The 15,741-nt window shown below is 39.1% G+C and overlaps 1 protein-coding gene across 9 annotated transcripts; it reads left to right on the top strand.

The window, feature by feature from the left end:
• The first annotated feature begins 1,127 nt into the window (after window positions 1–1,127).
• Window positions 1,128–13,876, top strand: LOC139578759 (LIM/homeobox protein Lhx9). Of its 9 annotated transcripts, none has more exons than XM_071406742.1 (6): window positions 1,128–1,283; window positions 4,555–4,915; window positions 5,888–6,090; window positions 6,679–7,034; window positions 9,652–9,851; window positions 10,452–12,672. In XM_071406742.1, the coding sequence occupies exons 2-6, from the start codon at window positions 4,733–4,735 to the stop codon at window positions 10,701–10,703; spliced, it is 1,194 nt and encodes a 397-aa protein (XP_071262843.1). In that variant the 5' UTR covers window positions 1,128–1,283; window positions 4,555–4,732; the 3' UTR covers window positions 10,704–12,672. The 9 variants fall into 9 exon arrangements, with proteins under 9 accessions (XP_071262843.1, XP_071262840.1, XP_071262845.1 ...); XM_071406739.1 differs by having other exon boundaries at window positions 6,676–7,034; XM_071406744.1 differs by lacking the exon at window positions 10,452–12,672 and adding an exon at window positions 13,076–13,876 and having other exon boundaries at window positions 1,129–1,283; window positions 6,676–7,034.
• The last annotated feature ends 1,865 nt before the right edge of the window (window positions 13,877–15,741 follow it).

Here is a 15,741-nt window from a genome sequence, read left to right as displayed (position 1 = left end):
CCTCGCATAAAAACGACAGAAACCTTTCCAATAAATATCAAAGGTCTTATTCAGGTGACAGCAATGCTTGGCTGCAGTTTGACAAAAAAAAAAAGTATTGCTCTTTTGTCCATAATAATAGCATCATGTAGGCTATACCCGCACTGTATCTGCGAGCTGTTGGCTATAGAGTTCACGTGCCAATACCAGAGTTCGCACACTTGCTATATAACGCAACATTTTTTTGTGAGAAAAACATCAGTAGAGTTGAAAATGCGATGGAAACCCATTTAACTTGTATTTTCTATTCAGTACATGAGAATATAACTGCAAAATGTTTTTTTTATGTGCACTGAATCATCACCTACAACCTACAGAATATTTTTAAATATTCAAGAAAATCTGTCAATTGGATGGAACCCTAGCTAGTGTAGTAGAATTATGTTGACCATCTTCCATTTTTCATTGTAAGGCCTACCGGCAGGCCTATTGACTGGAGGAGAGACGGGGATTGACTCAAATTGGAATGGAACCATTCAAAAACATAGAGGATATTTTTTTCATGTGATTAGAAAACACTACATGTGAATGCCAGAAGCCTAGACCATTTCAGATCAGAAAGTCAATGTAATGATTTTTTCTGTCTTCAAAATCACAATATTTCGTTTCAACAGTTTTCAAGATTTCCCCTGATTTGGGCAATATACCTATATAACATATTAGGTTTATGACATGTAACACAACATAGATTAATGTTAAGCTTCATAATAATCTCAATTGAACAACATTATTTATATGCACTGTAAGGTTATTAGGAGTGCACCTTGCTGTTTTCATCTTCGACAGATATTGTTAAGACTGTTTGACTGCTGAGCTCAATGATTTATTAACATGGATCCCTGCTATCAGGGTGTAACAAACACTTGACCTGATTTTATTCATATGGGCAATGACATACTGATATTTTGGACAAACCCGTGATGTGTGTGTGTGTGTGTGTGTGTGTGTGTGTGTGCTCGTGCGTGCGTGTGTCTCAACGTTGGCTCGTGAGCTCTCATTAACCGTTTGTTTGAGAGGGTTTGGTCGAGGGAGAAGAATATATATATAAATATATTCTCGCCAAGCGGTAGGTTTGTTTTAATTGACACTCACTAGGACTACAAGAAACAAGGAACAACCCCCATCTACCGGCAGAATCTTTGCTATCCTCTCCTCCTCCTCTCCTTTCCTCTCTTCTACAGGCCCGCAACCTTCTCAACACAAGGTTGGTTTCTATACCAGGACAGCGCATTATCAGCCTGAAGGTAACCTCAACTTTCACCTGAATTACACATTTTCACACAATTATTCGATGTGCTATACATTATATGCACATGGTTGCTATTTTCCGAGGTGCGTGTGCAAAAGTTGTGCGTGTGTGTAAGCTATAAGACTTTGCATTCATAATGACGGATATAGTGAGCGGTGTAACTGAGCTTTGAGAAAGCCTATGTTGACGGATTGGCGATATTTCTTTCATTCACAAGAAAACAAAAGTCAGCATTGAGCCGCCCGTGGAATAGTTCAAATATAGCTGTCTTATCTGTCATTGTTCCGAATACAGTATGTTCATGGTCAACATTTTGTTTGAAAGAAATCAAGGTGGAAATTGAGAAGAAGCTGCACAGTACAGTGAACTGCGTTATTCTCAGCAAAGCCGCAGCAAAATAGTGAAAAGGCACGAGAGGGAAAACGGACTAAAAAGGAATTCATAGTAGCCTAAATGTGTTGCCAATTCTCAAATGTCATGATAAATAGTCTTCTGGCGCCACCCAAATAATAGTAAAATAAGGAGGAATTCTGACAGGAATGTAAATACTTTTGTTGGCTCATATATTTCATTTTATTTATTTTATTCTTCACGAGACAAAAACCACGCATGGTTAAGAACAATACAGAGATGAATTCAAGGCAAAATATAAAAGCCCACTCGTTTAAAGACCAATACATTATTTTCGTAAGAGGATAATTATATGTGTAGGAGTCATTATTATTGGCATTAGGCTCTAAATTGCATCATCAATGGGCATTTCTTTTAAACATCATATAGCAGACAATTACGCATTTATATAGACTAACGAAGAACCTGCTATAGGCCTATAGACTTGTGAAATACTAAGAGGGGATAAACTAAGAGGGGATAACGTTAAATATCGATCTAAGTTTAAAAAACGAAATAGGTTGTTTTCCATTTCAGATATGAACACTGGGAGAGCTCGTGCATGCACTGACGCATTTTAATCCATTTTCACTTGGATGAAATGTCATTGCTGGAGGCCAGGGAGACACATGCATCTAGGGGCTATGTAACATTTCCTATTCCTTCTGAAGAGGCACAATGAAATAATAATAATAATAATAACATGGATAATTTTATTTTCTCAAATAAATAAGTAACAACAGCTATAGCCTACATTTTGTATAAGCGTTTTTAAATTAGGTGGGCCACTTCTGCGTGTTCTATGCTCTCTTGGGACCGCATAATAAACACTTCAAGTAAATGTCACACTGAACTGCACGTTTTCCGTTTTAGGTTTTCTTTGTCCAAGTGAAATTAATCCTGAGTGCCTTTTTTTTTTTTTTTTTACTTCAGTTGTTTGAAACTGACAGAGCGCAAATTAACTCCGCTGCTGCTATATAGCACATCCACCTCCTTTAAAGTTTAGACATTTACGCGCGGTGTTATCTAGGGGGCCCCAATTAAACACACGACTTCTGATCCCCGCGACAAAATGGAAATGTAACAGGTCTTAAAATGATTGGTGTTGGCGTGAGGAAGCGCACCTGCAACTTCATGGAGCTTTGGGAAGTCTAATGGTCCGGACTGTAAGGAGAGTTATCTTTTGTCCTCTGACACAAAACCTTTAATTCTCCCAGACGTGTTTTATTGTCTGTCAGGCCTCCGCCGGGAACTTAGGCACAAAACGATACACACATTCGTTATAGATAATATAAATGACTTCTTCAACCACATGCTATACAAACAATAAATATATTTTATGGAATTCAATATCTTGGATTAAGGTGCACAATTTAAATGTAAAAACAAAGAAACAAACCGATTTAGCAAATATCATGGGTGTGTGTTGTCACACATTGGAGAGCGAAGCCTGTCTGTCAGTGTAAGGTGATAGTTTGAGTACAGAATGTTTAATTGGAGAGACGAGGGACATGCTAATGAGTCCGTAACGGATAATTAGTTTACGTTGATTTTAGGTTACTGTTTAATTGAGAGAGCATTGATCTGCCTTTAAAAGCAGTAATTAGGGCCTACGTTACTTAACACAGAATGCAGCCTACCACTGTCACTTCAACACATGCAGCTATAAAACTCGACAATTCATATAAGCTAATGTCTTCTTAATTGGGAAAGGCCTAACGTATTATGTTGGTTATCAGAAAAAGAGAAAAGGGCCTGGCATTTGTCCGTTTTAGAATGGGCCTATGTATTTGCCAAGCACTATGAGGCATATTTATCGTATATAGGTCTAATATTATTTCGTAGGCCTACTTGTGTTTTGTAGGCTAAACTGGACATATGTTGGCTATGACACACACACATACACACACCATGTATTCTATAGTATTCATTCATCAGAATCCGGGTAAATTGAACCGTTTACCAATACAACTAATATTTTAAAAATCCAATCCAAAATGTTAAACTTTTTTTGTTTTTTGTAAACATGTTATAGCTTTACTTAGTTATTAGGCCTACACAGCACGCTCACAGGTAAATGACTATCACATTTAAAAATGCACGGCGGCAAAAAATATATGACAAGGAAAGGTATCACCCTCACACGACTGTTTCACTTATGACGTGCCTTTCCACTCGACGTTTCACATAAAGTTATCGAATCAAATTCAACAAGTGAGGCTACTGAAACTCCATATTACATTTTATACAGATTAAAATTCGTTCAAATTACAATTCAATATCCAAGGTTTATCCTTCTAATTCAATCACACCAAGAGATTATGCAAATATCACTAAACCGTATCGTGTCACTGCGATTTAGACTCCACTAATGTCGCCCGATAACTAAAACCTATAGAAAAGAAAAGTAATGAAAATGTCAATAACCAAAGTGTCTCTCTCCACGCTCTCGCAGCCAGCATGCACGGCGGGTTAGAGGGGAGAGTGACAGCTCTTTGTTGGTGAATAGAAATCAGTGGCATAGAGAGAGGGAACGACTCCTCCTACCAAATTATCCAAACTGGGCAGGCTTTTGCTCTCTTCACAAATAGGACACGGCTCTCCAACTCAGGCAGTCCCAATCTGACCTTCAAGCACACGGAACCCTATAACGTGTGATCGGCGCGGGACTGTCGAGAGAAAAACACCTAATCTAAACTTCTGCAATTTTAACCGTCCATCACCACCATCATCATCAGTGCATAAACTGGCCACCGCCGGATCAGCTGGACTATACCTATTTTAATTTTTTTTTTTTTACAAAACATTCAGGGGAGAGGAAATAATTTCTTCCTGCCTTGATTTCTCCCCGTCCCTCATCTCTCCACCACTTGCAGGGGAGGTGAGCTGAGCTGAGTGTGTCTCTTGTTTGTGTGTGTGTGTGTGTGTGTGTGTGTGGTGTGTGTGTGTGTGTGGTGTGTGTGTGTGTGTGTGTGTGTGTGTGTGTGTGTCTGTCTAACAGTCTAACAGCAGAGCCAGTCGGATGCTCTGAGCCTACGGGACGCAGAGCTGTATATGGAAGTTGTGGGCTGCAAGGCAGAAGCGAGCAGTTGCACATTGCGTCGTTCAGGAGCGGGAGCCATGCTGTTCCACGGGATCTCCGGTGACCACATCCAAGGCATCATGGAGGAGATGGAGAGGAGATCCAAAACCGACTCGCGCCTGGCCAAGGGCGTTCAGCTCAACGGAAGGGAATCGGTAAGAAAAATGAACTAAATGCAATGTTTTCTTTTCTTGTTCTGACATCCATGAAGATTAACACTTACATCCAAATGGGCATAACTGTTTAAATGCAAGGAAATGCTTTATGAAGCTGTAGTTGGGGTAAGATAGCTGCAAGAAATAATCACTCGAAAGAAAATGTTGGGGTTAATATTGCGTTTACAGGTTCCTATATGGACCAAAACATTTTTTTAAACAACATGCATGTGTGTGGAAATGTTCGTATGTAATACAAATACATTCAGTTATCAACTAAACTAAGTGATAGTGCATAAAGTAAAAGTGACAATTATTACTCACATTTTTCCCAAATTGTTACACAATTTATATTTTGAGCAAATAACTAATTGCTGTTATTGTTTATTTATATAATAGATAGGCCTAATTAAACAGTTATTACATAGATAATAGTTTGGATATTATTAGCATCTACATAATAATTCATTGTTATTATTATTATTATTAATTGTTGTTCTTTTGGCAGTAATGCTAAGTTATAGACGTTTGAAAGTAGCTGGACATAGCGCACCAGGCTGTCGATACAGCTTATTTTAAATGTGCAATGATGCGCAATTAATTATTCTTTGTCATTGTAATACATGTATGTATACAGGCTCCATTTGTTAGATAAATTGAATGAGTTACTCCCTAAACACAACGGGCCCTGCATGTTGACACATTTTCAGCTCCGCAGGAATTTCTTGGGATTGGCTTTAAAACCGAACTGTCATAAATAGGCTACTTAAGAAAGTCTAACGATCGTTCTACTATTTATTTATTTTTAGGAAAATGGTGCAATGCTCATATTAGGCTAATATGTAATTTTTCAGATAAGTTACAGTTTTATCACACACAAGCCAAACCCCACATGGGAAGTATAGTCCTCACCACATTCACAGGATGTGAGCCATGCATTTCCACATGTATTAATATTCCCCTCCTCTCCAGACCATGCCTTCAATGGGACCGGAGAAGCCCGCGTTGTGTGCTGGCTGTGGAGGCAAAATCTCGGATAGATATTACCTACTCGCTGTGGATAAACAGTGGCACCTGCGGTGCCTCAAATGCTGTGAATGTAAACAACATTTGGAGTCAGAACTCACGTGTTTTGCCAAGGATGGCAGCATCTACTGCAAGGAGGATTACTACAGGTAAGAAAGCATACGGTTATGAATTGTTGTTTTTCTATAGGCCTAGTGAAATGATTGATTTTAATATTCGACGATTGAACACACACGCTCTCTCTCCCTCACTCCCTGTGTGTTTGGCATTAGGCCTGTCATACAAACTATTGTTAATGTCTGAAACAATAGACCTATAAACACACAGGCCACAGAACATTTGAAATAGGCTATAGGTTAAATGTACGCACAGAAGGCGTATTGGTTCGATCAGCTATAGCTTTGGCATATTCAACAAGTCATACAAGGAAGGCCCCATATAATGCATCTACTACATGGAAATATAAATAGCTGTAATAGCCAAGCAGCCTAAATATCAGAGGCAATCTGTCGTCTCTTGGCCATGCTGCATATGCGAGGTGTTATTATAGGCCTGCGGATGGAGGTTATGACATTACAAGCAAACTGCTGAAAAAAACACAGTAAGAACACGGAGTTGTATTTTATGTAGCCACTCGCGGTGTGTGTTTGTGTTCCATTTTTTCAATCCTGTTTTGAGTGTTTTAGAAGTGTTAGGTCTGGGCGTGTTTTTAAAGAATTGCGTCCTTGTTTCAGAAGGTTCTCAGTGCAGAGGTGTGCGCGCTGCCACCTCGGGATATCGGCATCTGAGATGGTGATGCGTGCACGGGACTCGGTGTACCATCTGAGCTGCTTCACGTGCACCACGTGCAACAAGACCCTGACCACCGGCGACCACTTCGGCATGAAGGACAGCCTGGTGTACTGCCGGGTCCACTTCGAGACCATAGCCCAGGGAGAGTACCCACACCCCGGCCTCAACTACTCCGAGCTGGCGGCTAAAGGCGGAGGTCTGGCGCTGCCTTACTTCAATGGCACTGGGACAGCTCAGAAGGGAAGGCCTCGCAAGAGGAAGAGCCCCGCCATGGGCATAGACATCGCCAGCTACAACTCAGGTGAGGAGACGGAGAGGAGAGGAGTTGCTGGTTGGGGAGTTGTACGCACAGAAGGCTATTGCGCTGTTTGAAAATAACGTTTCGGTGGGGATGTTTTGATTAAGGCCTATAACCTGTTGTTAGGCTACATGCTAACTAACAAACCCATGACGCGCGCTGGTGAACTGAATAGAAAAGAGAATGTCGAATATGGAGATTTCATTAATTATTTGGCTTGATCCGTGTTTAAGGGCATAGGCCTCATCTCTGTAGTCCTACACCAAAAGCAATTTTAACCAAAAAAGGGGGGACAAGAAAGAGAACAATTAGCTATCCCACACCTTGGAAGATGCCTGCTATAAATGTGTGCTCTGTTCATGAAGTAGCGTATTTGCATTTCTCCTCTTTAGGCTAAATTGCATGCTGTCAAAATGATCAAAAATGTACCCCCAGTTAACCATTAGATTGACTTTTATAGCCTAATTATGGCTCTCATTAGGTCATCGAATTTGTAAAATGGGTACACACATGAACTTGAACCAGTGACCTAAGCACGTGCAGGGGGTAAAAGTAATTTGGGCTCAACTATTTAAAATGTCGCCTTTCGTCTTTCTTGGGGGAAATTGCCTCCTCGTTATACATTACAGGTAATTTTACAATTAAAAACTGGCATTGGAAACGTGAATGTTATAATCTAACCAACCCCGCGGCGTCTCTTTTGTTGTCGCTTTTTACAATTAGTGTCCGGTTGAGAAAGTTTGTCACTGTGTGCCAAATTTGTTCTGTTCTCCATGCATGGAGAGTAATACGGGTAATCTGCGTGTTAAATAATTGTTCTGCGTTAATTGAAGGTGATGTAGGAATCCCTGGCTTCCAACCACTGAATCATACTCGGAAGGTCAGCACAGTTCTCAGACACAGAGTGAGTGAGATGGAGCGGGATACAAAAAAAACAAACAAGCAACAACATTACATCCTCTCCAGTATCTAACGTTAAATAAAAATTAATTTGAATTGTTTTCATGCGATGCTTTTGTTATGTCCTCTAATATGGTCTATCCCAAGCCTAATGTGTTATGTTTCTTGGACTACAGTATTTTGCTTTAATAACGACAAGGGTGGTAATGGTTCTTTTCTCAAGACTATTTCATTTCAGAAACATGCCCATAGGCCCCTTAATTTGTTTTCTGTTTTGTATTTATGTTCAGCTGTAGATGTTGTGCTCTTTCCATATTTTAAACACTTTTGGTTGCACTGCATAGAAATATGATTGAATTTAGCTCTGAATTAAATCCTGCTTTTGTCTATAGCGTTCAAAAAACATTCCATTAGGTATAATCAGAAATTGCCTGTCTTTCACAGTCAGTTTCGAGCAAAAATGTTGATATTGTCTATATCCGGTTTAATGTTTAAGTTCCATCGACTCTATATGCCTATAGCCTACGTCTTTAGATAATTATTCCATGCGGTCAGTCCCATGTCGACCTTGCAGTTGGTATACCTACTCAGCATGTTTTGTTAGCGACCCCTGGTGGGTAGTTGTAGAAATAAAGGCACTCAGCAAGCAATCATAGCTGAGGAAAATGGGATACCCAAGATTGAAAGATTTAGGTGTTATTTTATTGCAGTGCTTTTAAGATGCTTGTCTAACATGAATTAAGATGCATATTTGACATCTGAAAATGAGTGTTTTAAGTTACAAGTTACTGATGAAATATGAGTGGTAGTCTTGGACTATGGCCAATATTCATTTGAAAAATAAATAGATTCTGTAGCCCAGAGATATTTCATCCTAGCTTTATCTGTGTTCATGTTTAGTTCTGTATCAACTAAACGTCTAGTTTGGGTCTGTGAAACCAGCACTAAAGTCTGTCATTTGAACTGTGTTTTGCATTTGCAGGGGGCGAAAATATCAAGATAGGTGTCTTGAATATATTAACAGCCTGCTATAGCCTTTGCTCTCTTTTATTAGTCAGAGATTTAGAGATGACCGCTTTAGCTAATAGGCCTATAGTAGAATGAGTAAAGTCTGTTATAGGAATATGCTTTAAGCATGTCTGCTGGATGTGTTGAAAATACTAGTCTTTTGATCATGGCATGACAATCAATTATTTTAAATATTTTCCAATAAACATAGGACAGAATATTAGTATGGTGCATATTGGAAGAAGAGATTACATTTTAATGACAAGACATTATTTCTTTCTTTAAGCACAGAGGAGCAGAAATGCTAGCTAGACCAAATTTGGGGACTGATCAACTCCTACTGTAGATATGGATCTGCTTGACATTCTTTCTAAGGGGTTTGTGTCCGTTACATTGTGAATAACTTATGTTTGATTCAATTAAAGATTTCATTCAATCTTAACTGAAAATGATGGCCAGGTTTTGGCCATTTTATGCCTTTAATTCCTGTTCAATGGAATCATAACCTTATCCTAACCCTGACCGGATGTGCTGTATCTTTCTATACGTAACAACCTTGATTTTGGGAGTGCTGTCTATGTTGTCAACTCGGGATTATATGTACGAGGACCAACAGCACCCCACTTTTTGTTTGAAGAATTATACTGCAATGCACACTTTACCACAGTATATCTGTTCTAACTTTGCACCCCCTCCTTCTCCTCTTGGTCAGGTTGTAATGAGAACGATGGAGACCACCTGGACCGTGACCAGGCCTACCCTCCCTCCCAGAAGACCAAGCGCATGCGCACCTCCTTCAAGCACCACCAGCTCCGCACCATGAAGTCCTACTTTGCTATCAACCACAACCCCGACGCCAAGGACCTCAAACAGCTTGCCCAGAAGACAGGCCTCACCAAAAGAGTTCTACAGGTAAGCAGCAGCCATCGCCCTCATTTCTGACCTCTGACCTAGTATGACATCATCACTCTATATCACCCAGTCCATTGTCTGTTCTCACATTTGACCATCAGTTCCATTCAAGTCCATTGAAATCATATTTTTTTATAAAAACATTTTCATTGGTTTTCTACCGATGTTGTATGGAATGTTGTTAGGCACCAGGTTCCTTGATGTACTGTATGAAGGAGATGTATGGTATTTGTAGTGTTTAGGATTTCTAGACATATAATTCATCCACGTATCACTCCCAATCTCCCTGGGTCAGTGGTGGGAAGAGTAATTTAAGAGAGAGTGCACAAGTCTGTAAGGATCTTTTACAAAATAAAAATACTCTTTCAGCTGGTCATTTCTCATTTGGTTTCTACTCCCTGAGCCCAAAATAATGGCGTCAAAAACAGTTTGTAGGTATTGTTCTTTACTCTTTCTACTCTACGGGGAGAGTCAGGTAGTGGACAACACTGTGATGTCATAATCATTGCATTTTTTTAGAAAGAAAGAAAAGAGACAAAGAAAATAAGTTAATAAATTAGACATAAACATAAAGTAAAAGCCATTGGATTGGATTTGCAGGTATGGTTCCAAAACGCAAGAGCCAAATTCAGAAGGAACGTTTTGCGACAGGAGAATGGTAATGACAAGGCCGACGGCACGTCACTCCCGCCGCCCTCGTCCGACAGCGGCGCTCTGACGCCCCCCTCCAGCGCGGCCACACTAACAGACCTGACCAATCCCTCTATCACTGTAGTGACCTCCGTCACATCTAGTTTGGACAGCCATGATTCGGGGAGCCCCTCACAGACTACCTTGACAAACCTTTTCTAGCAAGCTCTACGACTCTAAGCTCTTAACTCATTTATGTTTTTTTTCTTCATAATTTGCATTTACATTTTTTTTTAAACACCTTTAAAGAAAACAGAGACAGTTCTGTGGATACAGGAAGTACTGTACCCAACAAAAAAGCAACAAGATCAACAAGAACAACTACAGCAACATTTAAACAGGAGGAAATGATGTTGATGTGTAGCATTTGCAACCGCTTGGCAGCTGTTTGTAGTCAACGTATTTAGTGATTGGTTTTGTGTAGAGGACATTTTGAATCTGGACGGCATTGAACAATTATGAAGAGGGTTCAACAATCTTGAACCGAGCCCAAATGCAACTATTTAAAATGGGGAAAGTATATTATTTTTACTTTATTTTATTTCATTTGGTCATTTGATTGAGTCTAAATTTATCCGTCCCTGATAATTAATGTATTTTTTACTGATCAATTCATTTCAAATCATTAATATTTTGCTCTAGAAATGTGTATGTTAGCACTATCCTATTTAAGACATATTTAGATATTTCGTTTTTTCGAAATCGTTGGAATATACATTCGAAGAATACGCTGTAAAATATAATTCAGAGTTATCCTGGACCTAACAAAACATTGGACTATTTTATGGATTAGTAATTCTAATCTCTAAATTGCATTGTATACATTACAAGAACCCGGACAATACAACTCAAATGCCAGGTGGCTGCTGTGACCTCAACATGCATTTTGTCTTGACACACCTCAAATGTGGAAAAAAATCAATAACAACGGAACAAATCTATAGATCTGTACAGTGGTAACTGTCAAAGATGTAATGCAGTAACATTGATATTAGAAAGAGTTCCACAAAAGAAATCAGTGAGTGAAATTCTGATTGGGACACAGTTTAATCGGCACTGTTTGAAAGGATTGTTTCCATGACAGTGCACTTTGTCTAATCTGCTGGCCTAATTTTACATACCAACACACAAATGGATTTTTAAAAAGTTTATCTGGATTCAACGTGCCCGTAGAATTACTGTTAAATAAAATACTGCCCATAATTTTGCTCAGGGTAAAGGGTTGATAAAAAAAAGGGAAAAGGGAGGAGGATAAAAAGTGAGGGATGACAATGTGGCAGATTAGAGGCGTAGAGCTGACAGAAACTTTACAATGACCTCAGAAACCTAGAGATAGTAGAAGACATGCAGCCAGTGGGACAAATAAATCATCCTCCATGTTCACGTTAGGCCATATTTATACTTTCTTTACGATCACTTGCCACTGAACAGACCAAAAACATGTTTCCTCTCAATGAATTAAGAGAAAGAAAGAGAAGCAGTCCTTCTGCAGGGTTCTAACATTTTAAATTAGTATTTTTTTGTCTTCTGGGCCAGCTGTTTAAGGTCGTTGGCGTTGGGGTTGTGGTTGATAGCAAAGCAGGACTACATAGTGCGGATTAAGAGAAAAAAAGAGAAGGAGTTCTTGCTGCTGGGTTAAAACATTTTATTGTAAATGTCACTATTTGTTCTATTGTAGAACAAAGCGTTATTCTCAATCTACTTGATGAAGTAGATGCCTAACTCAGTTCTATGTGCCTTATGATATAACTTGGAAGAAAGTTTGTGAACTTCAGGATTATATGTGTTGTTTGTTAACTGATTCACATACTTGTGACGCCTCACTAGTTTTGTACTGTTTTACATCTTATTTCTGAAGATCTTTTTATGGTGTATCCTGTTAAAAGGGGGCAGCGATGTCATAGAAAGCGTTTGTGCACTCTTTCAGATATAGTTGGTTAATCCAAGAATCTTATAAATTGATTTTCGTGTTAATAGTTCAGTACAGTAAGTGTTCTATCAAGATTGTCCATGTTGCCCTGTTTCTTGATAAAGATGGTGTATAGAAACTATTTCCCCTTAAATATTTATGGACCAAACGGTTGTTATATATCTTATTAAATTTGTGTGAATAAAAATACTTTGCTTTAAATGAGTTTTTTATTTTTCATTACACTTGCCATTTTTGTGTTGTTCCTTAGATACTGTTTTATTTTTTACTCACATCAACAAATGAAAAAGCATTCAATGATTGATTGACCAATTCAAAACAAGCGTTCCACATTTTTACTCTTATTTTAATTTCCTATTTTATGGTGTTTACAGTTTTAAAGTAATGCCCCATGGATTTGCACCTAAACCAGGTAGTCCAAAAATTATGAAAATTGCTTTTTAATGCATGAATATGGCTATAACTTTTTAAAATTGAAAAAGGAATGCTGCAAAGCACACATTGATTGATATATCTATGTAGAGCTAAAGTGAAGAGTAAATGCAGACCCATAAAGCCAGGTTGCTCTGTAGTTAATATATTGTTACTCTATGATTTCTTTCAGGGAGAACAAATCTTGGGGCATTACAGCCAAACTTCCCGACGTTTGAAAATTCCCTAAAGTATTAAGAGAAGGGGAATTCCTCACCATTGAAGACAAAGACAATATTAGGATAAGACCATAGAATAGAGAAAAAAAATAAACAAAAACAAAAACATGTTTTAGTCCAAAACAACAAAATAAATATTTTAAACGTTTTTCCTGAACGTTTGAATCCAACTACAGAGGATAATATTGTGTGATTACTGATATCCTTATGAAAAAAGACTTGACTGCTCTTTGTATTGGAATGCCATTCACACACAGTGAAATAAAGTTGTATAGTAACATAGTTGTATATAGCAGAGCAGCCTGGCAGCACAGGAGATGCAGTGGGATTAAAAGACAGCAGACCTTAAACAACACTACAGGACACGAACACACACAGAGACACACACCCACTCCCCTCCCTTACCCCACACACTCCTAACCCCACCCTCTACAGAATCGGCTTACTCTATGAAAAAAGTGATTTTGTCACAAATGTAATTTTGTAAACACATGGCCCCCTTGAAACTTGGGAGCAGGACGGCCATCAAACGGGCTGATGAAGAGGACTGCAGAATTGGCGCTTTGCGATCTGGCTTCACTAAGGAAAAGAGGAAGTAACAACAACAAAAAAAGACGAAAAAGATTCCCATTTTGCATGCACTTCATCTTGATAACATTATCCTTGAGATGTATTTTATTATTTTGTTTGATGCGTTGTATTTGTATCATTCATTGTCAGCTGTGAAATAAACCCTGTGAAAATCCTGTCCCTGATCCTGGTCATGCCCACATATTTTATGGTGGAAAATGAAATGTCATTGTGAGGACATGGATGGATTGTAATGCTTGAAACCTATTTGTGCATGTACATGACATTCAGCTAACCAAGGACAATATTAACAATACAATTATTATCTGATATCAATATTGTGGTTATTCTTAGGTTATTGGTTACTATGCAGCATTACTTTCAATTACACAACCAGCACATGCAATTCCTAAGTGTGTGATTACTCATAATACTGTAGATTACATTAATTAGATGTAGAATTCAAGCTATTTACGATCTGTTTTCTGTTCAATTACATTTTCAAAGTTCTGGATGGAGTCCATTCAGACTCCTGACAAATGTGGGCACTACATTTCATTCTAGAGATAAACAACAATTATATTTGACTATCCGCGTCTCACGAATCACATTGCGTGGACTTTAGCAGCAACATGATCCCACCGCCTTACCCTGGTTCCTTCAGTGTGGTGTACTTACTGCTCTACGATGAATGCTACATATCCATGTTAGGAAAGAGTGAGACAGAGGGGAGCAGAAGGCCGGGATTGGAGGGAGGGAGGGGAACGTTGGTGCCACATGGGGCCTAGTAAAACAGCTCGCTGTTGAATTCCAACAACGTAGGAAACAGCAAACGCTACAGACAAGTCCAAGCCTAAACCTCACTCACTGGGGTGCCGGCCGTGCTGTTTTCCATGCCCGGGTGGTGGACGGTTTACACTAGCGAGCAGCAGGAAGTGGGATTGCAACATGACACAAACAAACAGTGTCGGCCATCTTGGATTCAGGAGATTCTGGACATCATCACAGCATCCTGCTGACTGACAAGAATGTGAAGGGATGGAGGTTGGTGACTGGAATGCTTCTTATTGTAACAATTAGTGTGCAAGTGTGTTTGTGTGTGTGGCAAGTAAAAGACAAGTTCAGCTGTTGACTAGTTGTGTGTAAGATATGTGGTTTGTAGAATGCCTCAGATTATAATGGAGCATTGCGCAGACTGCAGGGTCTTAAATACTAGTAGATACCATTGTACAATTACATTCATTTTACAGTTGTCTCAAATATGCTTTGTAATTTTATTTATATTTTCGGATTATTAAACATTTTGCGAGGGATAAAATCCCCAAATCCCTACAGGTGAATGTTCCAACATCTAGTGGAAAGCCTTCCCAGAAGAGTGGAGGCTGTTATAGCAGCAAAGGGGGGACCAACTCCATATTAATGCCCATTGTTTTGGAATGAGATGTTCGACGAGCAGGTGTCCTGTCCACATACTTTTGGTCATGTAGTGATGCTGAATTTCTGGTTTCCTGTTGAAAGAAAATAGAAGAATAGCCTGTTTGAATAGAAAGGGAACTATTTTGCTTTAGGGTTATGAGCTTGCCAGGTGTCAATGAGGTTGTAATCAGAGAGTATATGTTGGAGAGACTTGGTTGCCTGTGGATTGGAGTTGGTCTTATTAGTTTTGTCCTGCATGTCCAGAATGACATTCATGTCTGTCCCAATTACCAGTTGGAATTCAGTTTATTCAAGATGTTATTTATAAGAATTTTTGAAACAATAAAAAACATACACACAGACGCACACAAACATCCCCCCTGCCCAGACCCAACTGCTTCTCCCCTCTCCAGCATACTCATCACTCTCCGCCACATGGCCTCAAACTGCACCATTTTGTTTCTCTCCTTCACCCATGCACTTTTCAATATTTAGATAAAGCATTTAACCTTTCCATTGTGTTAAAGATGGATGATTGGTTGATCTTCAGCTTTTAAGTATACGTTTTTTTTCAAGATGATTGATGAGAAAAGTATCATCCAACTCATCGGGTATCTCACTGCATCCTCATATG

This window comes from Salvelinus alpinus, chromosome 6 (assembly GCF_045679555.1).
Source record: "Salvelinus alpinus chromosome 6, SLU_Salpinus.1, whole genome shotgun sequence".
Classification (NCBI taxonomy): Eukaryota; Metazoa; Chordata; class Actinopteri; order Salmoniformes; family Salmonidae; genus Salvelinus; species Salvelinus alpinus.
This window is presented reverse-complemented; position numbering and strand designations above follow the sequence as displayed.